General features: G+C 39.9%; 1 protein-coding gene across 1 annotated transcript; it reads right to left on the bottom strand.

The window, feature by feature from the left end:
- Window positions 1-22,464, bottom strand: kcnk12 (potassium channel, subfamily K, member 12). Its single transcript, XM_062430851.1, has 2 exons — window positions 22,125-22,464; window positions 1-893 (listed from the first exon to the last, which is right to left on the bottom strand). Exons 1-2 carry the CDS (start codon window positions 22,462-22,464, stop codon window positions 1-3), a joined length of 1,233 nt encoding a protein of 410 aa, XP_062286835.1.
- Between the last annotated feature and the right edge of the window lie 2,992 nt (window positions 22,465-25,456).

Raw genomic sequence — 25,456 nt, 5'->3', positions numbered from 1 at the left:
CTACCTGGAGTTACTTGTCTCTGCCAGCCTGTTGTTCATGATACCGAGGGCACCAACCCCCCCAGAGAAACCATTGTGGCGGGAGCTGCCACAGACTGTCCTGGGATATCCATTGGCTGACTCAGACAGCTGCTTCTGCATGAGGGCCAGCGACACTTTATTAGAGGCTGCCAGGTCTTTCATAGAGATCATCTCCCCTGATAGTCTGCGTCCCTCAGTGTCACTATCACAAGGTCCATCTGAGTCGGGCAGTTGGCCAAACTGACCCTGGCGACCCTTGGTGCCCGGGCGGATGGCATTGCGTCTTCCCAGGAAGGTGTTGGCCTTATTGCAGCGCTGGCAAAACAAACAGCTCATTTTCTCCAGCATCCAATTGAGCACCTGCTTGATGACAATAGAGATGACATTGAAGAGCGAATAGATGCAGCACACACCCATTAGCATGAAGAGGAAGTTGGCCACCCTGTAGAGGCTTTGGTATTCGTAAGCCGCATTCTGACTGCTGACAAAGTCCCCAAAGCCAATGGTACTGAAGGAAACAAAGCAGAAGTAGAGCGAGTCTAAGTACGCCCAACCCTCCACTGGGGTGTACATGGCTGATGCACAGCAGGAGATGGTAATGGCTGATAGGCCGAGAATCAACATCACGTGGTAGACAGAGGGCTTCCAGCCCGGGAGGCTGTAGGCTGAGAAGTCATGGCGGATGCCTGGTGGGAGTAGACCACTGTTCCTGATTCGCCGTTCCCTCACAGCTTTCATCACCACAGCCAGCAGTGTGATGATGCGCTCCAGGAAGAGGTTAAAGAAGAGGATAGTGGCAGCACAACCCAGGAGTCCATAGAAGATCAGGAACACCTTGCCTGCAATTGTCACAGGTGTTGTCATCCCAAAACCTGCAGAAACAGAAGGGAAATATGAAATAGTTAGTTAGCCAAAAACTGACGTTTGGCCATAAGAAGTCTTCAGTTTCTTCACAATAAATTATTTCTCTAGGGACAAGAGAACAAGCTCAAATCTAAATGAGGTTTTTAAATACAGCTTAAATCGCATTACTAAACAGTAGTGCCTGTAATGAAAAAATAAGTAAAAGTGGGGATTGAGTAATACACAAAATCCTGGATAATAATTTGTGTTGATGCTGCTGCTGACTCAAACAGCTTTTCCTGGAAAATATTTAAAGTTATAGTAAAAAATAATGTTTTGCACTACAAATGAACTTGCAGGTTATGAGTCAAGAGAGAATGAAGGGGAAATTATCAAATTGATACTAGTTTAATCAAAACCAGCCTTATATATATTAAATGAAGACAACAATCAAAATAAAACATCTAGAAAGATTTAATATGACCTCTTTGTCAATGATTAAAAATGAATATGTAATGTCCAATGATAATCTAACACATCGTCTTAGGTTGTATTGTGCCAAATGCTATTATTGTTAATTTAGGTAAATTAAATACTACACTTCCATAAGTTAAGGTGATGACAATAGTAGTATCCTGTATATTGTTGACACATTGTGTAAAGTCTTTATAAGAAGTCTTTTATCCCAAATGCAATTAATACTTGAAACACTTCCAAATGATCTATACGCACACAGGAACTGTTGTGCATTTGTATTTCTATACCTTACATACTTTATGTGTTTATGTATTTTATGTATTTTAAGAATGATTTTATCTAATTTTATGGATTCTATGGTGTTTATGTAATTTCTGTCTATTGTATGTATGTTATTGTTGAGCCAAAGACAATTTTCCACCATCGTGGACAATACATTTTATTCTATTCTATTCTATTCTATTCTATTCTATTCTATTCTATTCTATTCTATTCTATTCTATTCTATTCTATTCTATACAGTATGAACACAAAGTATTTACATACAGTATATGTTATACTGTTTAATGCTGTTGGTCAAAAGACAAGGGTATGAGGGTTATATTGAGCGGGGGAGGATGCAAGGAATAAGACTTGGTAAGTCCTCTGATTATTCTTTTTTTCTCTACTTTGCTCTTTGGCTTCCTGCTGTCTCCTGATTTCTTAGTCAATTAGACTGATGTTCAAGCTGAGGAAGGGGTTATGAGAGGAGAGGGGATAGGAGGAGAAGAGAGGAGAGGATTGGAGTGGAGAGAAGAGGAAAGGATGTTTATGGATTCTGCTGTACTGTATGTTGAAGAAGCACTTCTCAGTCTCAAGTAGTGTCACAGGTGCAGCTCTGACATTGCAGCTGCACAATGATGTTATCATTTAGCTGATGAGTGTTTCGGTATTTGAGCGCAAAATTGTTTCCTTCGGGCTGCCATAAATCAGACGTATAAAAATAATTAAGAAAAAAAAATTGTTCCTAACATCAAATAGAAAGAAAAACAATAATTAAAATGGTTTATGGCAGTGGCTCCAACCTTATTTTTTCATATAAAGGATATTTTAGATCCCTGAAGAGGTGAAAGCACTCAGTATTTTAACAAGAAAAGAGAAGAGACATAAACCTCCTTCGTAAGAGTTGGGAATCAGTGTTTTATAGCATAAGCGCCACACATCCATGTTATATCCATCTATTTCTGTAATCCACTACACAGCCAAAACTGGCAGCAAACCATTGCTTTTGTGACAATTCAACCAAAAAATACCCCCACACCTCTAATATTTAGAAGACATGATAGTGTATTAATTGTGGAGGCTTCAGAGAGCAAAAGCACACATGCTATTGCAGGTGTGAACATATAAGGCCTGTTATTAATCTTCTTTGCTCTTTACTCTCACTGACCAACATTAATCACATGAACTCCCACATTTACTGATGTTTAAAAAAAAGAAAGAAAGGTGTTTATAATGTAATTTGTAATGTTTATTGTGTAAGCATTCACAATTATATAAGGCCTAAGTCTATTCAAGTACACACACACATGCGCACACACACACACATAATGTCATGGCCCTTATCCACTGAACAGCAGATGGTATATTTGTCAACAAATAAAATCGGGCTGAAAGATCAACCAGTTCACTTCCAGGCCAAGGTTAATATATTTTTCCATCATGGCTATCCTCCATTTCAGTCTTCTTAGAGCATTAGGGCAGCACTTTCCCCCATTTTGCACCAACCCGTCTATAACAATCCTTGTCAGGTAATAAATGACATCAATATCTAGACAATACTTCCTTTATGATACCCAAAATGGCTTTTTTGACCTTATCTCTCACGCAGAAAACCACTCTACTGAGGGTTTGCTGTTGACTTGCCAGGTCATTTAGATCAGTGCTGATTGATACAGATTGTTTTATAGATACAAGAGGGAATATAACCCCCCCCCCCCCCACCACACACACACACACACACACACACACACACACACACACACACACACACACACACACACACACACACACACACACACACACACACACACACACACACACACACCCACACACACCCACACATGTCCACACACCTTATGGCCTTACACACACACTTGTGTAGGCTTTACACAATGATATGAGAACAGTACAATAGGAGCACCAGAAAGTATATCCTCAGCGATAGTGACAAAGTTCAGTAACAGACTGAGCGACAAGAAGGTGAGGGGCAACGATTACCCAAATTAAGCCCTTCAGTGAAATCCTATTTCAGTCTTTCATACTTAATTAATTAGCAACCCAATTCTCTCTAACCAAACTGAATCATAGAGAAAACAGATTACATCTTCGCAGCGAGCAGAGACAGTCTTCCTGCACTGTCTCTCATTACCAAGTAAATTACCTAAGAGAGGAAAAGGCACCAGGCATCGATTCAGTGTAACATTTCAGAGCCATTACTCCAGACTGCTGTGTCAAGATACATTAGTGAAAACAACAATAATAGAAAGCAAAGGACAGGCCAGCTAAAACCAAAGATGCAAATACTGTGTGACTTTATTCACATTCTTCATTTAAATTTTAAAACTCTTAATTTAATTTTATGACTTCCCAACATTGAAATCAGCAGTCCAGACCAATGATCCTGCAGTTGACCTCAGTGAACACTTAATCTTTCCACTCCGTCCGAGCCAAGATGAGCAGAACTTGATAAGGCAGGAAATCATATGTGTGCTAATCCAATTCAATCAGAGCCATGGGACAATATTTATTCATTAACATTAAATAAAGTATGCTCAACTCAACATAGAAAATGATGTTATGCTCTAATGGCTAATGATGCTTACGCACGTAATTACACATTAGAGATTCAACCAGAAGGAAAGTGATGGAAATTGTGCCATTAGTATTCATTAATTACCATTTGACAGTTTTAAGAGAAGAAGAAGAAGCTCTAATGGTTATCAGACCACAGGGAAATGAAATGAGGGTGGAGACAAAAATAGAGCATTAGTGGACTGTAGTGATTTCAGTGTTTGGGTCAGCTTTTATCGCCAGCTGTTGAGTTTAAATCACACGTGCTCAGCGGCCATCATTATAGTCCAATGGAAAATTACAATGGCTCATTAAGCTGTGTAGTAGAGTCGAGACCTAAACAACACAAATCACAGTGAGTGTTGCTAATAGAAGTATTGATGGACTCCATGAATGCTCTGCATTTGCTACACTTAGACCACTCGCCTCTCAGCAGTAATCAATCATGACATTTTGCACCAAAGAGCCACTCTGGGTGAACGAGAACTGTTCATACGTCACACACAAGTATTTAATTATTTGGAGAGTCTGCGGCACAAAGGATTTAACAGCGGCTAATAAATAAACAATAAAGAGCACTGTTGAAACTCTCCTCTGCTGATATTTGAATTCTTTAGCATTTTGTATGTCGAAACCATGAGGCAGTAGAAACGATTTTTTGATAAGTATGCAAAGATGTGATCACAACAGAGTTACTATATGGTGACCGATGGTAAGCCATTTTCACAAATAGAAAATGCTGCGAAAGTTTGAAGGATGTTCTGTATTTTTGTTATTGTCAACAAGTCATGTGAAAATCAATAATGTGTTAGTCTCTCACTACTTTCTGACTTCCTCAGCCTGCATGTGGCTCTCAGCCATGAGCCCATTTGTTCACTCTGAATATGTAACTCTTTAAAGCTGCATCATTATTTTTATATTATCAATAGATAAAATGACAATCATCACCTGACTGTGCAGTTCTCCTCAGCTCTAATTTAACTGTTTTGGTTCATTCTCACCACTCTCATTAGTTTTGTTTCAAGCTGTGGCAGTCAGTTGTTTACAGCGATAAAGACTCTGAAAACCCCACTTTATGCTACCTCTCCAGCACCAGATGGCAGAGAGATAAAGTAGGACTAGCTGGTGAACATAGTGGAGCATTTAGCAGCTACACAGATATGCCCCTGAAGTATAATACATGACTCTATCTCTGCTACATGTGTAAACAGGCAACTGTTGGCTGACACGTTCGCCATATCAACTTAAAAAGAGATAATGTCAGTGTTTGCAGGTCCCAAGTGGCCCAAAAATAACAACAAAACAAAAAAAACTGCTATTACAGGTTTAAAAGTCTGTCACAAATAAACAGTTTCATTTAAAAAACAAGTAAAAAAGTTTCCTAAAACAGCTGAACACTGCAGTTTTTAGAAAACAGGAGTAAATGGTGCATTTGTGTGGGACTGTTTTCAGCCACGTGTTTGGTGCTCTGGGGAGAACAGGAATAATATTGTGTGATTGACTTGAGATAAACTACAGCGCCAGTGTTCATCATAATGAAATGTATCACCCAGTGCAACAGTGTGGCTCATTGATGTGTTAGTTATTAGACAACAATGGAGTTATATGGCACAGGGGAATATGCTGGATTTGTTGACAATAAGAAAGCCTTTAAAATGGTAGTTTATGCACATAGGAAGTATTTGTGAACAGTCCAAATTGCAGATAGCCTTTTAATGTTCAATTTAAAAGTCAATAAAGAAGAAATAATCCATTTAATATCTGATATGTTCACTCAAGTTATTTTAGTTTTCTAAGAGCTCACTTAGAACTGGTGGAAATTTTGGTCAAAGCCCACTTGACACCTTTTACAGTAGATAATGTGAAGTGATAATGTATGCTGAAAAAAGCATATTGATTCACTTTACTGGAAAAAAGCCTCACAAGGACAACCACCATGAAGCTGAGCACAATGTCTGATCTTAGAAGCCTATGTTTAGTGTGAGGCAGTTCAGCTAAAATGAGACAATATAACCACAGACAAAAAACACAATGGCTGAAAAAGGTATACAATGTGGGAGAAACATGAAGGGGAAACTAAAAGCTCTCAGTCATATTTCCATGTTTTAATGAAGAACATGTGCTGTACATCGATGTGCCTCTCTTAAGTAGTATTGAAGCTGAAGGTCACTGTATGTCATTGTGGTCAATGCCCCTCACTCAACTCCCTGAAGGGCCATAAAGAGACCCAAAGATTCATTACGTAACTGTTTTTTAAGCCAAAAATCAAAACTGTGCCTACGATTGCTTCTCCATGTCCCCAATTAATGCGCTTAAAACAAGCTTCCAGTCAAACCACTGGTGGGAATAGTCTTAAATTGGTCTGATAGGAGCAGCAGTAGAAGACGCCAGGCATGCCCAGCCCTGTGATGACTCTGTTTCTGTGACGAACAGGAAATCATTAGTCACGGGGCGGCATGGCAGGGGTCTGCAAAGAGGACAGAGGGCTGAGGAAGCAGCAACATGGCCAGACCACAGTCATCATCACCACACCATCTGCTGATGAGCTGCCAGTATTACTGGCAGACTATGTAATAATAGGGACATTCAAACTGTGCTGCCAGCGTTACAAAAAGCAGATGATAGAATAGGTCACATACGTGCTGTTGCACAAAGCTGTCAAGTTTAGTTTGAGATGCAGATACATTGTTGCATCTGTGTACTGTCGGCACAAATTAAATAAAGACCATACCTCTATTGCAGGAGATAAAAACACCCGAAGCCGACACATGCAGCAATATTTCTACAGTCCCTTTGAAACAAAACAATGTGGCTTTGAATTTCACACCCAGCTGCGCTCTCCCACACACATTATAGGCGTTACGTTAATGGTAACTGTTCTGCATGTCAGAGCATTCATAATGAGTGTTTTGTGCTACACATGGCTGTGCAATAATTAGAAATAACAGACTGAGGTGATCATAATGAAACATGTAGCTAACAATCATTAAAGTGGGTCGATACAGACATTAATTACCTGAGTAAAAGCTCAGGAACACACTCTGACTGTAAGATGTAGTGGGGTAACATACAGAACAACACAAACCTATTCAATAAAACAAAACCTAAAATGGCATCATTTTCTGATTTCTTGATTCATTTGGCTCCTCTGTAACCGAATCAGTCTAGTGTTTCCAATTGTATCTCAGTAATAATTCCCGGCAAAGAGAGCCACAAGGATTGATGACTCTGCTGTTGTCTGTATTGATTTATTGTCAAAAGAAATATGCTGCATTGTCTTTGACCTACACCAACATTTACTCTTTTTTTTATTAATTTTTTATCTGTTCCTCATCTTCACAGAATTGTAAAAACAAAAGGCACAGTTGCTCAGTAAGCAAAGACACTTAATAAGCTAAATTAAAATTGGGATTCATGTGGCTTCATTGTCCATATGCTAACATTAACACAGATTTGTCCTTTCATGTGGCTGGGAAGTCATTCTCTCATCAGATTAATAGCTTCTCTCTGATGGACCTAAAGGCTATGTCCTTGTGCTTCATATAATCTTATACTGCATGCACAGTCAATGTTTGAATAAAAGCTTAGCTACATAAAGCCCTCTTGTATTTTTCTCTTGTGTAAACACACCTGTCCAGGTGGAGCTTTTGAAAGACTATCGCTCTCAGATAAGCCTCCATGTTCAGCACATGATACAGACGTATTGCTCCCACAGTATCATGGTAACGCTACATTGAATGTACTGCATGTAAATAAGAAACTGTAGAATTGCATGAATCACATGAATAAAGTCAAATACCAGCAGGAAATGACTGCTTGAGGTTCAGCAGATATTTGATTCAATGGTTTTCCATTACTGCTAATATGAAAGCACAAGTCCCTGAAATCTAAGGCTCTGCAAAAACCTGATTCCTGTCAGGGACTGCTAAGTTACTGACAGCTGCAATAATGATCTTGGACCATACACAGAAACCACAGCAAGCTGCCTCAGAGAAATAATGAGGCTATGCTCCATTGCTCACAATTAAATTATGTTTTACTTTCTATTAACAGAATGGGCCCACAATGAGTCTTCTCTCCCATCCGGGAGCCTGAAACCACCTGACTCTGTCATAGACTGCTAGCATGGAGAAAGTTGAATGATTTGTGTGTGCTGTCATGAAAACAAAACATGTGCATTTCAACTCATTAGGAAAGTGTGGTGTTTTCCAAGGATATGTAAATATGTAAATGAATGTGTTTAAGTGGCAAAAGGCTGAATGTTAAAGAAGTGGATCTGAACAATTTAAAGTCTTGTGCTGGCTGGCTAAAAAAGTGCAACCATTAGCTCAGAGGTGTGTTTGGGCAATGCAGTCGCTACAGCTGAGCTGCATAGTGGCCAGTGCAGATTCACTGAGAAGCTCACACAGTTTTACTGATAGATATGCATTATTCTCTAGCTAACATAAATAAAAAGCAAGTAAGGAGAAAAAAATAGAGCCTTTGTGCTGTTTCCTCTCATTCAAACAGATTATATGAAATTGACAAGGGTGGCTCACCAATCATCTGTATCTATTTTCAACCAGCTCTCGTGTTTGAATTGCCTGTAATTTCTGTGTAACATGCTATATCTGCATTTCAGTTTTTATCTTGTATTCTCCTATTAATGATCAATCATCTTACCGATTCAAGATGATGCTGAAAACTCATGTGTGTCTCTTCTTTGCACGGCCTCTTATGGATTATATTACTGTTTACTCTCTTTAGCTCTAAAAGAAGCTAAAAGGAAACTTTATCAGGATGTTTGAGAGAATGTTGTTATCTGATTCTAATTCATATTTTATATTAAATACTATTTCAGCATTTCATTTGCATTTAGCTGCTTGAAAAATACAGTTGTGCAGCATGTCTTACTACTGTACTCCTGTCTCTCTCTGTCTTACACAAGCAGCCCCTCCTTTACACAAAGAGACAGATGGACCACTGCCAGATCATGCTGTTCGCCAACTTGCTGTTAGCTTATTAACATTGATAACTATTTATATGCATGACCCCAAGATGAAGATAAATGTTCTACTGGTGAAGAAGTGAGATTGCTTTCCAGTTTTCATGCAACATCATGACACTTGTCCACTGCAAGTGTCTATATGTGATTTTACATGCATCATAGATCGCCAACAGTTCAAAAGTTTCACCAGGTAGACTTTTCTGCTTATGGGGGAAAGTTTAAACTCTCAGCATTGACATCCCTGCCAGTGCAAACTGGTTTGTCAGTAAAACTGATGATGTTTAAAATATTAACACCAGAATCCAAACCAAAATTGCTATCAAAGTAGCTCTGATAATAAGCAGGTCAGAAGACTGCAGAGTGCAAAGAGCACAAAGAGCTGATCTTCTCTTTGCCCTGCCGGTGCGGAGAGCAGAATCAGTGAAATGCTAATCGGTCGGAGGAGGAGGAGGAGGAAGCCCACAAATGTGCTGTGTCCTCTAAAATGATCTTGATTCAAGTGTGTGAGTTACAGTATGGAGGCGAGTCCACGCCTTAGCGAGCCAGTGCAGATTTATGACCCGCTGTGACAGAGCGCAGAGGTGTGCACAGCAATCCTGTACAGCAGCAGTTAACTGAGATGGGGATTTATTGAAGCCTATGCTTCCCAGCAGGCTTCTCCAACACAGACACAGATACACACACACACACACACACACACACACACACACACACACACACACACACACACACACACACACACACACACACACACACACACACACACACACACACACCAGACCAGGAAGCCCCCTGTCAGAGGGGGGGGGGGCAAGAAAGGGAAAGAAATGGAGGGATAAAATGTTTTAAGGAGCTGCGTGTTATGTGGAACAGATTCTTTTTTTTTCTTGGTCTTTTATTTGAGGGATTGTTTTCCAGTCAATCAGTCATTATTTAATTTAAGTTATCAGGTTTATTTGATTATGCATTCATTTATTAATTAATATGACCATTCAATAGTTTGTATCTAATTTAGCTTCACCACATGATTTTTAGAGGAAATTAAGGGAGTTTCATATGGTGTCAAAGGAACCTCAGTCACTTAATATTTATCACATAGTAATTTAGGTTTTTCTACATGAAGCACAATATTTCAAATATTCTGATATTTACTTAAACCTAGATTAATGTATCTTTATGGTCAAATAGTATTTTCACATACAGAGTTATAAGACGTTTCATCACTAAAAACACTACTTTAATAACCAATAATACCATTTCACGTGTTGAAAAGGTTATATCTCTACAGGTATCTAAGAAACATAAGCATTTTTTATAGAGCCTCATACTCCAACCTCTCTTCTACCTCTAACCTTACCGAGCAGGCCTGGGAGAAAGATTTGGGCATCATTATTGATGACTCAGACTGGAAGAAAGTATGGACTAATGCCATGAAAATTTCTATTTCCAATCGAAACAAATCCATTCAGTTTAGAATTGTGCATCATACACATAAAACACCTGTTTTAAAAAACACAATTGATTCCAATGTGTCTTTGCTTTGCTGGAAGTGTAACTCTGAAACTGGGCACTATTTTCACTGCTTCTTCTGGTCATATGTGAAGTTACAAGGCTACTGGACTAATATTGTAAAAGAATTGTCTGTTATATTTGGCGTCCCAATTCAGTTTAATCCGATGTGCCTCCTGCTTGGTTTTCCGGATGTTCACATTGTTAATGCAAAACACAAGAGATTATTTAACCTGTTGACTTTTTCTGCCAGGAAGAATATTTTGCTCTTTTGGATTAAGGATGCTGCTCCAACAAAAAAGTCATTGCACAATATTATCATGGAGTGTATTCCCAGTGAATACATCTCCTGCTTGCTGCACTCCACAGTGGACTCTTTTTATAAAGTCTGGGACCCTTACTTAAAATATATTGGATCTACACTGTCATCTCCCTTGCTACAAGGATTTCCAAAATTGTCTTAGACTGAACTTGGGCCTTCTTTTTTGAACTTTGGCCCCCCGAAAGCTTTGTAACCTTGTGTCTAAATGTGTCGCCGGAGCTGGATTTGATACCCACTATTATCATTTATTGTAGGTATCTATTTGTATATTTATTTTCTCTGTCATTACCATCTAGGCTTTGGATCTGCCATGTTCTGTGTTATATAAGGAAAAGAATTAATAAAGATATATATATATTTTTTTTTTTTTACTTGTGTTTTGCCCACCTGATGAGTCCAATATTCACTCTCCTTTCAGCTCCTGAGAGAAATATCTGGTCTGCTGTTTGGTGCCAGGCAGGTAGTGTACAAATAGGTTTATCAGAGCTTTTTTGCTAAACAATGCAGAGTCAGGTGATATTTCTCTCTGCATTTTTCTAATTTCAGTATAACATATTGTTTATGGTTTAGCTTTAAGGCAGAGATTAAGTACATTACCCGATACTAAACTCTCCCTTAATTTAGACACAGTTCTACAGACCATCAGTACAGCAGTGCCGCTATTCAGCTTCACTTCTTCTTTTGGGAAACCATTTCATGTGATGTGCGTCAGAATAATGTGCAATCTAGAGGGACTCCCAGTGCCTTTCATGTGACAGAAGGCCCTCCTTTTTCCATTTTTAACAATGACATTTCCTCTCTATGATTTCACAGAGCAACCCAGGATATCTAAAAAGAGGATGGGGGACAAAAGTAATGGGCAGAAATAAGGTAGAGTCATACTGACCAGCTTCAAAGTGATCTGTAAAATGATCTTTATCTCATTATATAATGTACTACTGCAAGATGAGCACACTCTATTTTGCAATGCAATTACAGGGTTGTCCCACAAAAACACACAGTATAAAGTGTACTCATCAAAAGGAAACAATGACTTCTTAAATCCACAGGATGGAAGGTAGTTATGAGCCAAAGAGCAAAGTAGTCAGATGTGAGACAGGAGTCGACACTGGGACAGTCTGGTGATGACAGAACGAGTGGTAGAGGAGTGTGCTGAAGTGAGAGACAGAAGGCAAAAACAGGGAGCATGAGACGTTGCTGTGCACCGATGAATCTGCTTTCACAGATTGCAAACCTTTCCCAATCACCTCCTGAAAGCACATTCATAACATACACCAGCAGTAACAACAACACAGATGGTTTTGTCTCAGCGAGGCAGCGCCAAGTGGTTAATCTAAATAAGAACACGACATCAAAGCAAAAACACAGCCTGCCTTCGGGGATCAACGCAGTCTATCATGTGACATTTCACACTGCTTAAATGCCAAACGCACGCTCCGCTAGTCTGAGGTGACATTGTCTTGTAACCTCTGAGACATGTGAATTATAAGGTGCAGTACAGTACAGAGAGCAAATTTGGTTTGCAGCTCCATCCCAGATACACGACCCTGGTCAGACAGGCGTGAAATAGTCACACAAACCTCACCAGCTTCAATGAGACTCCACTGCCAAATCAGCACTTTTTAAATTGGCACAAGAAAATGAGGTTAACACTTCCTAAAATGCCTAAATGTTTAGGAACACTGCAGAGAGTGTAGATAACATGGTACGTATATAATTATGTGTGTGTGTGTGTGTGTGTGTGTGTGTGTGTGTGTGTGTGTGTGTGTGTGTGTGTGTGTGTGTGCATATGTATCTATATATATATATATATATATATATATATATATATATACATGCATATACATAATACATAATATACATGCATACAACATAATATCAGATGATGATGATGATTACGTCATCATCACAGCAAATAATAGCTTTTTATGTTGCAAGTAAACAAAACCTTATGAATCATTGCATGTCCTCTCTGGTGTTCTGCATTATAGGGGCTTGGGCCAGATCTGTTGCTCATTAGCTGGACTCTGTGGTCCCTCTGCTCAACATTTAACATCTGTAGAGACGTTCCGCTAGATTTGGCAGGATAAAGCATCTTCACTTACTGTTTCCAAATAGTAACACTGATTTCCCTCATGTGTGAGCTATAATTAAATCCAATTCACTGTAAACTTGCAAACCCAGACATTGTTTGACCAGTTCTGAAGTTCGATTCCTCAAAGTTGGAAGTCTGGTGTATTTTAATAATAATAATCAACTTTATTCATATAGCACTTTTCTTAACAAAGTTCTTGGCAGAGAGAACATAAAAGGAATAAAAAAAACAGCAATTAAAAAAAATCAGAGATCATAAAACAGGGAAATAAATAAATGGAGTCAGACAAAAATATTAACTGTCAGAAGTGGGATAATTAAATAGTAACATCAAACATTCATAAAAGCCTTCCAATAAAATAATACTTTAAGAGGAGATTAAAAAGAAACTAAAGATGTTGCCTGTCTGATGTTGATAGGCAGACTGTTTCACAGTTTGGAGGCTGTAACAGCAAAGGACGAGTCACCTTTTGTTGCCAGCCCAGACCTAGAAATAACCAGCAGAGCTCCATCCACTGATCAAAGTGAATGCCCTGGCACACAGGGGTACAGTAAGTCCTTGATGCAATTTAAAGCACAGGCTTTTGCTTTAAAAGTTATAAGCAGAATTTTAAAATCAATGAGGAATGTCACAGTCAAGCAGCGTAGGTTGGCAAGTACCGAGGTAATATGTTCATATCTCTTAGTGCCAGTTAAAACCCGGGCATCAGCGTTCTGTACCAGTTGGAGTGAAAGGGGGGGGGGAATGCATGTATGATCTTATGTAAATCTGGAGACAGGGATGATATGATTTTTTTGATTTTTTTGATTTGAAAAATACATGAGATCTACATCAAAAATAATTGAACTAAACTAAGTACGTAATATTTCTAGTAGATTGTGTAATGTTTTTGGTTAAGCTTAATGTGAAGCAGGCTGGTAGAATTTGTGGGACCAACAACTATGGCCTCAGACTTGTTATTGAATTTTTAAAAGTTCTGGGACAACCAACATCTAACATCACTGAGCCAGCTGCCGGGTGTTGTATGAAGAGGGACATAATAACTGCATGTCATCTGCATAACAGTGGTGGGAGATTCTGAATTATCTGAATGATCTGGCTAAAAGGATGCATGTAGATTGAAAACAGCAGTGGGCCAATGATAGAGCCTTGAGGAACAACGCAATTAAAATGAGCAACAGAGGAACAAGGATTTCTTAACACAACAGAGAAGGTTCTCTAGGAGAGGAATGAAAGTAAAAGATGTTTTTATATGACGTGAAAAAATCATTTTCGAACTATAATTAACCCATTCGAATTTAAAAATGTCACCCAACTATAGTATGACCCCTCTCTATCCATCTGTAAATTAAGCAAACAATATGTTTTGTAACGAAAATGGAAGAAGCGCAGAGCAGCTGCCTTGAGCGGATAATTATGACCCCAAGTCATCTGAAAAGCATTGTCTGGAAATATTTTGGGTTGTACGCCGTGGATGGTAAAAGTCTGTGTGTGTAAAGTGATGTTAATTCGTCTGAGGCACTAATTCAGTGCTTTTTCAGATGTTCAAATACATTTGAATGAATACATTTGACATTTGGTATTCGGTCAAATTTGACTTTTAACAAAAGTGACAGCCCTAGTAGATGTACTGTAAAGCAGTTCCCTGGTTTCTAGATGGTGCAGGAGAATGGAGTGACTGATAATGCCAAAGGAAGCACTCACATTTAAAACCACCCTTACTGTGCAGTCACCTTTATCAGCTGTTAAAAGTAGTCTTTATGAGGGCTGGCTCTGTGCTGTGGTGAGCACTAAAACTACACTGAAATCTATTTAAGGTATCATTAGTATTCATAACGTGTTAATTAAGTTGAAATAAGTTTCTCAAGCACTGCAGATAAAAATGATAATTTATAAGTTGGTCTGTAATTAGTGAGTGATAGAGGATCTAAATCCAAACCATGGTTTTTCTAGTTATGGTTGAATGATTGCATCTTTAAAACAAATGAGAAAATAACCAGAAGTTAGAAAACTGTTAATGATCAAAATAATAAAATGATCAGCAGAGGAGAATATCTCTTTAAAGATCTTACTTGGGATCATATCTACACTAATTCAGTATTAGATGTCTGCTTCTAGTAGTATCCTGACAGAGGCACCAAAGTGATATAACAAGCCATATTTCATTTTCAGATTTGCTGTATCTGACCCCTCTAACACAATTTAGGCTACATTTGAAGGGAAGTCACATCATTACATTGTGAAGTAAGTTTAAAACAATACATTTTTTGTTGGATGAGGCTGCTTGGGTCAAATGTAAAACTCGTTCAGAATCCAGAAAGCTACAAACCTATATATTCTACTTCAAATAGCCCTGCAACAAACTCTGCTGTGCCTTTGTGAAATAATGTTCATACTCAACAATATGTCAGAGTGACATTGTTTAAAGCAGTTGGTAATCTTCACCACCTCCTGAGGGAAATATCTGTCTCTTTAGCTGCTAAATGCTCTGCCATGTTCAGCGAGTCTGCCTGCCGTTTGGTGCTGGTAATGTAGTGTGCAGTGGGTTTATAAGAGCTTTTCTTCCTGCAAACAAGGTTGACAAGAGCAGTGAAACTGAACCAAAGTTGTGGGCTGAAAAATCAAAACAATGAGCTGTATGATGCTCCTTAATGAACATCCTGGAATTGTTACTGTTCATATAAACAAATGAATCAGTGTAATTTGAATAGTTTATTTAAACTAAATTTTGAGATGTGTTTCCATTAATTTGTCCACCAAATCCAGAAACACCTTTCAGTATAATTCAATCAGAGGCACTACACCAATCACCACACATCATACAACCTAGAAAATACTGTACAGCTCCTGTAACACCTCTTTAACATATCCAACACAAACTGTACATTGCAGTATGAGCTATACCCTTAGCCTGATTATTCAAATCACATTTCAACCTGGAATTAATGGTTTGTGATGGACGAGACTGCTGTACGCCTCTCTATCTGCAGGGAAGAGCGCTCTGTCATCTTGCTGCAGCAAAGCTCTGAACAAGCAGGGTTTAGCTTTTTTTTTATTTACTCTTAACCCCCGCCCACCTCGAACAGTTCTCCTCCTTTTGCAAGTTGTGGACTGCAATGAGGTTAGATCAGGCCGTATATGTGTGCTGTTTGGTAAACTGTCCTCTTTGTCTTGTCTCCCTTTGTGACTTCTCTGAGTAGGCGGTTATGAGTGTGATGGATCAAGAAGTGGCAGTGGCAGCCACAGGCAAGAAGAGGCAGGGTAGAGTCTAACCCTGGGAATAAATAGCTGAGAACATTATCCAAACCTGCAGCTGAATGTTCTGAGGGAAAACTGCCTAATTGCCCTAACTAGCTCGTCCCACTCAATTTCAACAAGTTAAAAGACTAGATCAGGCAGCCATCACTGAGTACAACCAATTATCAGACAAGTATCTCCCCTGCAAGCAGTTAAAAACTGAGAAAGTATTTCTTCAAAATGTCACTGGAGCAACTTAAAATGAGACCTTCAGGCTCACGAATGGATGTAGAGAACTGTCCTAGCTGGCAGTCTCACCAGCTACCAATCAGCCCTGAAGGTTATAAATATCTTTCGTATTAATAGAAATTCTGTTTACTGAACAGACTCAAGTGCCCTCTTTAATGAGCATGCAAACAGGAATGCTGTGAGTGAAAATGTAGGGCAGGACAACACAAGCAAGAGTTGAAACAGACAAAAACAAAGTCTTTGAGTAAGTCATCAGTGCAATATTTCAACAAATAAAAACAAGATACAGCCATCCTGGCAGCTCTATGAGGCTGTAATTAGGTACAGCGGTGCTTTGAACTAAATGCTAATGTAAGCATGCAAATATGCACAATGACATTGCGAACATGCTGTTTTGGCAGGTACTGTAATGTTTACCTTGGTCACCATTTCATTTGAGCATGTTAACATGCTAATCAGCAGCTAATTAGCACTAAACACAAAGTACAGCTGAAGCTGTTAAATGTGATCATAAACCAAAGTACCTACTGGACACATTTATATTTTGACCTGATGGTGGTGCTCAATAAAAAGTTAAGAGATCATCTAAATGAATGGTATTACATCCAGTACTTGTCAAGAGAGAGGTCTCACATATTAAGATATTTTACAAGAAACCTTTGACCTACTGGTAGTGCTATGTAAAAAGTCGGGATCACCAAAGTCAGTATTGGTCCATGCTGTGGGCTCCATGGATATCTCTAAAAAGTGTCATGGTAACATATCTAATAGTTGCCGAGATATTTCAGGCTGATTCAAAATGATGGACAGAAATTGCCATTCCTAGACCACGCTGCTAGCATTGCAAAAAGGTTAAGATTGAAAGCTCATTCTTGACCTTTTCTTTACCTCATGTGGTATAATTGAAAGCTCCAGAACAGCCGCTAAGTGGTGACATTGGTCAAAAATGGACTTTCTATCTTAACTTTTAAGCTCAAGTGGCCACAGCTTACCAGCAAACACTGGTCGGACGGTGATGTGCCAAAAATGGTACCGGTGTGATCAAATTTGGAAAACAGATATGCATTTGTAAGTGCCAATTTGTCCTTCTAATGAATATTTGGTCTGGTCCAATTTTAAAGGTCTATAAAGGTCCACATGGACCTGACTTCAAAAACAATCCAAATACTTCACAAAGTTTCACTGTATGTTTCGATGTATGTTTTGTTTTGTATTTTTATACAAAAACATGCTTCTCACTGTATTTGAAAAGTCACAAAGAACATAAATGGACTAGAATTAAAACTTTTGGGTAAGTTTTCCTTTAAAGTTTGCTTTTATGTTCTATAACACTCATGTTGATGAAAGGTTCAGTGATCTGTTTTCCTCACAGAGTTCCAGTGAGGACTGTCAGCAGCTGTTTACAGCCTGGAGTTTACTTTAGTGCTAGCCAGCTGCAGCCAGCAACACAATCTGTAACAGGAAATTAGAAGTTATGTTCAGAATTTAAACTAAAGAAGTTGCACTTTTGATGATCATCTTTTTCTGTGTGTCTTGTATTAAGTAAGGTACTACATATGTTAGCTGTGTGTTTGGTTACATATTGTTTATTAAAAGGTTTATGGTAAATGGACTGCACTTATATAGCGCCTTTCTAGTCTTCCATCCACTTAAAGCACTCTCACACTACAAATCACATTCACCCACTCACACACACACACACACACACACACACACACACACACACACACACACACACACACACACACACACACACACACACACACACACACACACACACACACACACACACACACACACACATTCATACGCTGATGGAAGGCTGCCACGCAGAGTGCCAACCTGTGCATCATGACGATCTGACCATTCACACACACATTTACACACTGCGGGCACAGCCATCAGGAGAAATTTGGTAGCAGTATCTTGCCCAAGGACACTGCAACATACAAACTGGAGGAGGCCAGCATTGAACCGCTGACTTTAAAGCTGAAAATGACACATTAAGTTCTATGGCAGATGTTACGATAGACAGGACAATGGTTGGACCATTTTAAAATGTAAAGTATATTAAGTTTTGAATATGGACATACACAGTGTACAGTATAAAGCTGCAGAAAGCACACTGTGTATATAAACTTTATCAGAATAACTGAATAGGCCCGTTGATGATGGTGACGACATATTTCAACATTTCTAGAGCACCAAGGAAGGACGTCCGGATGATGGCCAGGTAAAAATGCTCATTTTGGAACTATTTTTGAACCATATCAGGACATATTGATAGGACGTTCAAACTATGGTCATTTAATATCTCATTTTCTACTTGATTCACTTTTATTCTTCAAAGCAATAGTGTGGAGGAACATAAAGGGGATCAAAGTCTCATTGCCACAGCTGAGTCAGACCTGGGAAGTGTTTAGGAGGAGTGTCTAGAGCGGCAGGGGGATGCCACTGTGATAAAGAGTTGTGTGGGGACGCCCTCAAATCCCTTTTATATCACCACCTCACAAGCGTGCAGAGAAAGTAGCACACGAGTCGGAGGGGTGGGGGTGGATTGTGGAGATCAAAGCCAGATAGATATACAGACAGGAACTCGTGAAAGCTTATGAAAAAGACAAACACTGGACTGAAAATCTCTAAATTTCACTTTTTCTCCCCCAGCTGAGTTAGTTTTATGATCTGCTTGACGGGGAAGATTGCAGTGCTTTATGACAACTGGAGCAAAAAGGATTTCAACCTGCCACAGACATGTACACAAACACAGCTGCTCTGCTGTCCCTCCGGTGACTGGCTGAGCAGAGTGCATGGACTTCCCGTGAGCACTGTATTTGTGTATTAGAGTGTTTTGTGCACAGCGTGGAAAGCGCTGACGGAGAGGAGATGGATCCAATAAAGCTCTCCTGACAGGGATACAGTAAATAAAGTTGTGACAGATACCCTACTTGTGTACGCCTACAGTATGTACACAGCCATCAGTTTTCCTCATCATTCCCCTCGCTGCAGTTTTCAATTAAAACAAGGTGTCAGGGGGGTCACAGTGTATCTATAGTAAGTGTGTAGAAGGCAAGGTCAGCTGCTGTCAGCTCGAATTATTACCTGTTCACACACATTCACAATCACTCACTCACTCACTCACTCACTCACTCACTCACTCACTCACTCACTCACTCACTCACTCACTCACTCACTCATTGTATGCTATGGCTCCTCTCTAGCTGTGAGGGAGGGAGGAGCTGGTGGTAGGCAGTGGGTGGCGGAGGACTCAGCCATCAGGCATGCAGTGCACCACACTGTTGGCCCTCAGGGTGCCCTAGGAGGGACACTTGCTCTTTTCTGACCTATTGCACAAGTAAATGTTAAAATGAGGGGGGGTGGAAGGGGCTTCTCATTGACATTCCTGCTGGTTTGAATGGAAATGTGGCAAAAGACTGCACCCATGGGTGCTGTCCTATAGCCAGAGATGAGTGTGCTGTTCCAAATGGCAGGCGAGTCAGATGTCGCCCCATTGCCAACGTCCTTCCAGCCAAAATGTAACACATGACTGGAAAAAAAAATAAAAATGGTAATCTGTTATTCTGTATGTAAGCCAGTGGAAAGAAAGCAGCCTACAGGGATGGCAGCTCCCGTCCTATTGACATCCCAGACTGTCAGTAATGTATTTGTCTGGGAGCTTGCTGTCTCTACTCCATTTTACTGGCATCAGGAGGAGCCACATTGAGGAAATCCTCAGGAAGATGAATCCCTGTAGTGCCCTGGACCCCATTCCTACAGCTCTTCTAAATCATCCCCATTCTCGTCCCCCTGATGACCCAATCTGTCAACATCTCCCTTCAAACCGGTAGTTTTCCATCTGCCCCCAAGGTTGCAGTCATCCCTACTCACAAAGCCCATCCTACCTCAAATCTACAACCTACAAACCTCCCTGTCTGAGGTGTTGGAGAAGATAGTTGATCATTAGCCTCAGGACTACCCGTCAACCTATTTGAAAAATTTAAGTCAGTTTACTTCATCACAGAGCACTGAAACAGCTCTGCTCAGGGTTAAGAATGACCTGCTGAAGGCAGTTAATGGAGGGTCCCCTTCTCTCCTGAGTCTCCTTGACCTGAGCACTTTATTTCACACTGTTCTCTCTGAACCACCACTGGATGGTATGACTCTGCATTTAATTGGTTTCAGTCCTTATTTTCTGAGCATGTCTCACTAGGAGGATGCAAATCTAGATCGCTCCCTGTCACCTGTGTTACTCTGTAAAGATCAGTCTTTGGCCCCGTCCTGTTTACTCTCTACATACTCCCCCTATGTGTCATTAGTAGATATGGGATGTCTTTTCATTGCTACACTGATGACACCCAGCTATACATCAAACTACCCCAAACTGTTCTACAGCCATGTGATGCCTCAGTATCTGTCTTAAGGAGATAAAGGACCTAATGAGCACCCATTTCCTCCAACGTGACAGCAGCAAAACTGAAGCCCTCTGAATGGCACTCCACACCAGATTCAGTTATCCCCCATATCTCATCTCATCTTTGATGGCCAGGTTATGTAAACCTCTAAACCATCTCAAAAATATCTCTAAACTCCACCCCTCTGTCACCCTGTATCTCCCCAAGACTGGACTACAGCAATGCACTCTTCACAAGGATCCCTGTCAAGAGCATCCAGATGCTCCAGTACATTCAGAACAGCACTGCCAGGATCCTGATGAGAGTATGAAAACACAAACACATAACACGGTTTATGTTCTCATTGCACTGGCTGCCTGTCTCCTTCAGAATCGTCTAGAAATCCCTGCTTCTCAGGTACAAGCCATCATCGGACATGTGCCACACTATCTACAGGAACCTGCACCCTCAGACCTGCCTGCAGCTTGCTCTTCCGGGCCCCCAATGCGAAGCACCATGGGGGTCTAACTTTCTGCACCACGCTTGTAGGACAGCCTTCCTAACCATCTGAGGACAGCACAGACCCTAGACTCTTTTCAAAAAGGCCTAAAAACCTCTCTATTCAGGGAGCTTTTTAAATCTTAACTCTTATTATTATTTGCTTTATGTTGTCTGTTCCATGTCATTAATACTGTAGCACTTTGAGAATTACAATTGAATGAAAAGTGCAGTACAAATTAAACGCATTATTATTAAGATTATTATTATTATTATTATATTATTATTTTATGAACATAACCCATATTAATAATAACCATTCCCCAGATTATTTGCATGAGTGTGGATTTATCAGAGCATGATGTCCCAAACTGACTTAAAACATCTACCATTGTTTGTATTCTCTGTCAAAAGACTCCCATTATAACTGTCTAAATGATGTGAGCAAAATGTATTCTTGGAGTTTATTATTATTATTATTATTATTATTATTATTATTATTATTATTATTATTATTATTATTATTATCATCATCATTATTATTATCTATTGGCAGTTTTTCATGAATAATACATGTTTTTCAACAAGTATTTAGAGGACATCATGCCTGTGACCAATTGAACGCAAAGGTCAGGGAAATGGTTTAATGCTGCATAGATCACCCACCTATAGTTGACACCACAGTTCCAACAAAATAAAAAGCCCCTGTAAAATCCCATCGTGGCCTCAGAGCATCAGCCCGGATTCCGGCGGCGATGGCAGCCTCGTACTCCCGCAGGAAGGAGTTGAGGTCCTGCAGGCTGATGTTGAAGGTCTCACTGAAGTTGAGGAGCGTCCCGTTCCAGCGGCCGTGAGCCCGCAGCTCCGAGGGCCTCTCTATGGCAGAGAAGACCGCAGCGCCGCACAGTAGGTACAGGATGATGAGGATGGCGAGCAGCACGAAGCGGCCGTTGTCCTCGTTCAAGTGCAGGGAACGGCAGCCTTGCAGTCGCTGGCTAGGCATCATCCAAATTTCAGCACCACTCGCGCGTCGGACAGCGACAAGCTCCTCATCGGAGACGGCATTCACTCGTCTGCAGGTGTCCTCTGGAAGTCACTGTACTACTGCTCTCTCATTGCACTTCTACAGACAACATTTCCTTTACTTAGCCCAACACGTTGTCTCATTGTAGTAGTGAAGTGATATGTGTGTGGCTGAAAGCTGAAAGCGGAAAAAAAGAGACGCTCTACTTGTGGATATAAGTCTGCAAATCCTCCAGATTGCGCTGGCTGGTCAAGAAAGAGTTCGTGAGAAAAGCAATCGGCGCATAGTTTCATGATGGATTGATTCTAACAGTTCTAGCACTGCAGTTGAACTGAAGTGGACTGCAGCTTAGATAGATCCGACCGGACGCGCTTCTTTGTGCAAAAGCTGAGGGTGGGAATGCCAGCAGTAGTAGTATCTTCTGGGTCCCCTGCACCAAAATGTTTCTGTAGAAATCGCGCTCCGGTCTCAGATCAACTCATCCATCTTCAGGCTTGCTTGGTCAGGAGATGTACGGAGCTGTATCCTCCGTGTGGACGTTACAGTGTCTCATTGCAGCCTGTCAGCGCATATGGTGAGCTCAGTACTGTGTCCATCCATTGAATGACAAGGAGGAGAGCATTAAATAAGACATTAAAGTTGTGCAGTTGGATAAGCAAGAGGGGAATCTCTGTGCATAATTTCCCCAGGTAACAGAAGATTTACATGTTCACTGGAGTGCAGCAGTGTTTCTTTGTGCCTTGCGCACTGAGGGTATACTGAGGAACGGTTTTTCACCTTCTGCACCGGGGGCAAAAATGTAAAAGTGACAGAGTCCACCTGATCTAATATGCCTTAAAGTTTCTCTCAAAGCTTCTACACGAAGCTAAAGGTAAACATTATAAAAAATTATACAGAAATAATCCTTAAGCCTTAAGAAGTAGCCACACCGTGTACAATGACTGCAAGTAAAAGTACTGCATTCAAAACAAGTATAAAGGTATTATCAGCAAATTATACTGAAGTATCATTACGTGACGTCTTCAGTTACTTCTCTGTGCGACCAAAAATTACGAATCCATATATATATAAGCACTGTGACATAATAAATTGTCAAACCAGAAAAAAACTGAAATAATTTTGCTGGAAAAATGACTGAAATTATTCATCATTTATAAATAGCTGTTTGTTTTGTGGTTAAGTTCAGTACTTTAATAAATATGCCTTTCAACACTGAAAATAATAAATTATCATGACTGTATCACACACTGTATGTGATTGCCTATTTTACATATGATGCTTCCTAAGAACATTATTAAGAACAAGTGAGACATGATCTCACCCTGTTGTCTTTTGTTTCAATGGGTTTAAATGAATAATGACCCACTCTGTATGCTTTTAAGACCCGACAGAAGAATATCTATTGTGATGGAGATGGACAATTTTGTACATTACTGATACTTTTGGGAAGGCAAAATCCAGACCGCACACAAAACCAGAGAGGCAGTGGCGCTGGTAAGGACTTCTTATTGACAATTTTCAGGACAATAGGGCACAGCTGATTGAACTTATACAAGGCTCAAATTACTGTTCAGAAAAAGAACAATATCCTTTTGAGTTGGTGGACACGCAGGGGAGATTCTAACAAAATCAATGACGACCTGGAGCTGCTGATCCGTGAAAATATCTGTGTACATATCGACTGATGCTTTAAAAAGACGCATTATCCAGCTGAAGTGGAAGCAGTGTGTCTCTGTCACAAGAAACTGTCACTGTGAAGGAAATTAGAGCTTAGAGATGAGGTGGGGAACAACAGTGATGAGGCACTTTGCTTTGTCTATCATTATTTCCCAAAACACCACTAAGCTTATAAGAATATCCTATGAGAAACTCAAATTGTTTTGACAGGCAGCAGTTGTTTTTTCTTAGAGGAGAACAGCGGTGCTGGGCTGGGTTGCATAATAGGTGGCAGTATTGATTATGCTTTCTAATCTAGCTAATTGGCTTACAAATATCAAGGCAGAATACAGAACAAGGGCATGCTCAGCACAGATATCTCAGCTGTCTGTCCTTGTTAATTCAAATTGTAAGAAAGCATGGGACAGAGATGAAGCAGAAGAAGACGTCAATATAAAGTTGTGTTTGTGTTATTGACAGGAGGCCTCTCCATTTACTTAATTATAGCCTGAGCCCTTTGTGGTTGGTTAATATGATTATACACTGTATCTGAGAGCACAAGACTCACCGAAAAACATGAAACACGAGCAGAATAACGCATTAGTAACAACACACATAACATTAATGATGATGATGATTAACAACAAGAGGGTAAAAAAATGATCACGGGACATCAAGTGAAACACATTTTCCCCTTTTACTGACATTCAGCTATATTCTCCTCCCACTAATTTCTTTTCAGGGTCATGGGGGGGGGGGGGGGGGGGGTGGTAGGAAACTGTCCCAGCATGCACCGGTTGGAAGGCAGGAAAGTCATTAAAGGAGACATTAAAGACATTTAAGACATACAGTACAGACACTCATTCATACCTTCAGGCAATTTAGAGTCTACAGTGTACCTGACTGTGGGAGGAAACCAGTGCAGCTGAAGCTGAAACTAAGCCTGAGTCCATTTTATGTTCAGGGAACAACAATATTAAAAACTGAGACATATGCTGCATTTATGGACATCAATTTGTCACTGGATGTAATCAGTAACACTTGCTTTTAATTTTCCCTAGTTTAGCATTTATAAGCAATGACTTAATAACTTGTTTATAAAACAAACCAGTTGTAAACAAATATGGGGACATTTTAAGTGTTAAATGGCACATTTGTTGACAACTGTAACTCCTACTATAAAGCATCAATAACTGGTGCATTAACCAGAGCTGCAGTGTTTAGTTGATTAACCGATTAGCTGATCCAAAGAAATGAATCAGCAATTATTTTGATAGTTAAATTAGGTTTCAATTTACTTGTAAGATGAAGGAGGTGT

Source organism: Scomber scombrus, chromosome 12 (assembly GCF_963691925.1).
Source record: "Scomber scombrus chromosome 12, fScoSco1.1, whole genome shotgun sequence".
NCBI lineage: Eukaryota > Metazoa > Chordata > Actinopteri > Scombriformes > Scombridae > Scomber > Scomber scombrus.
This window is presented reverse-complemented; position numbering and strand designations above follow the sequence as displayed.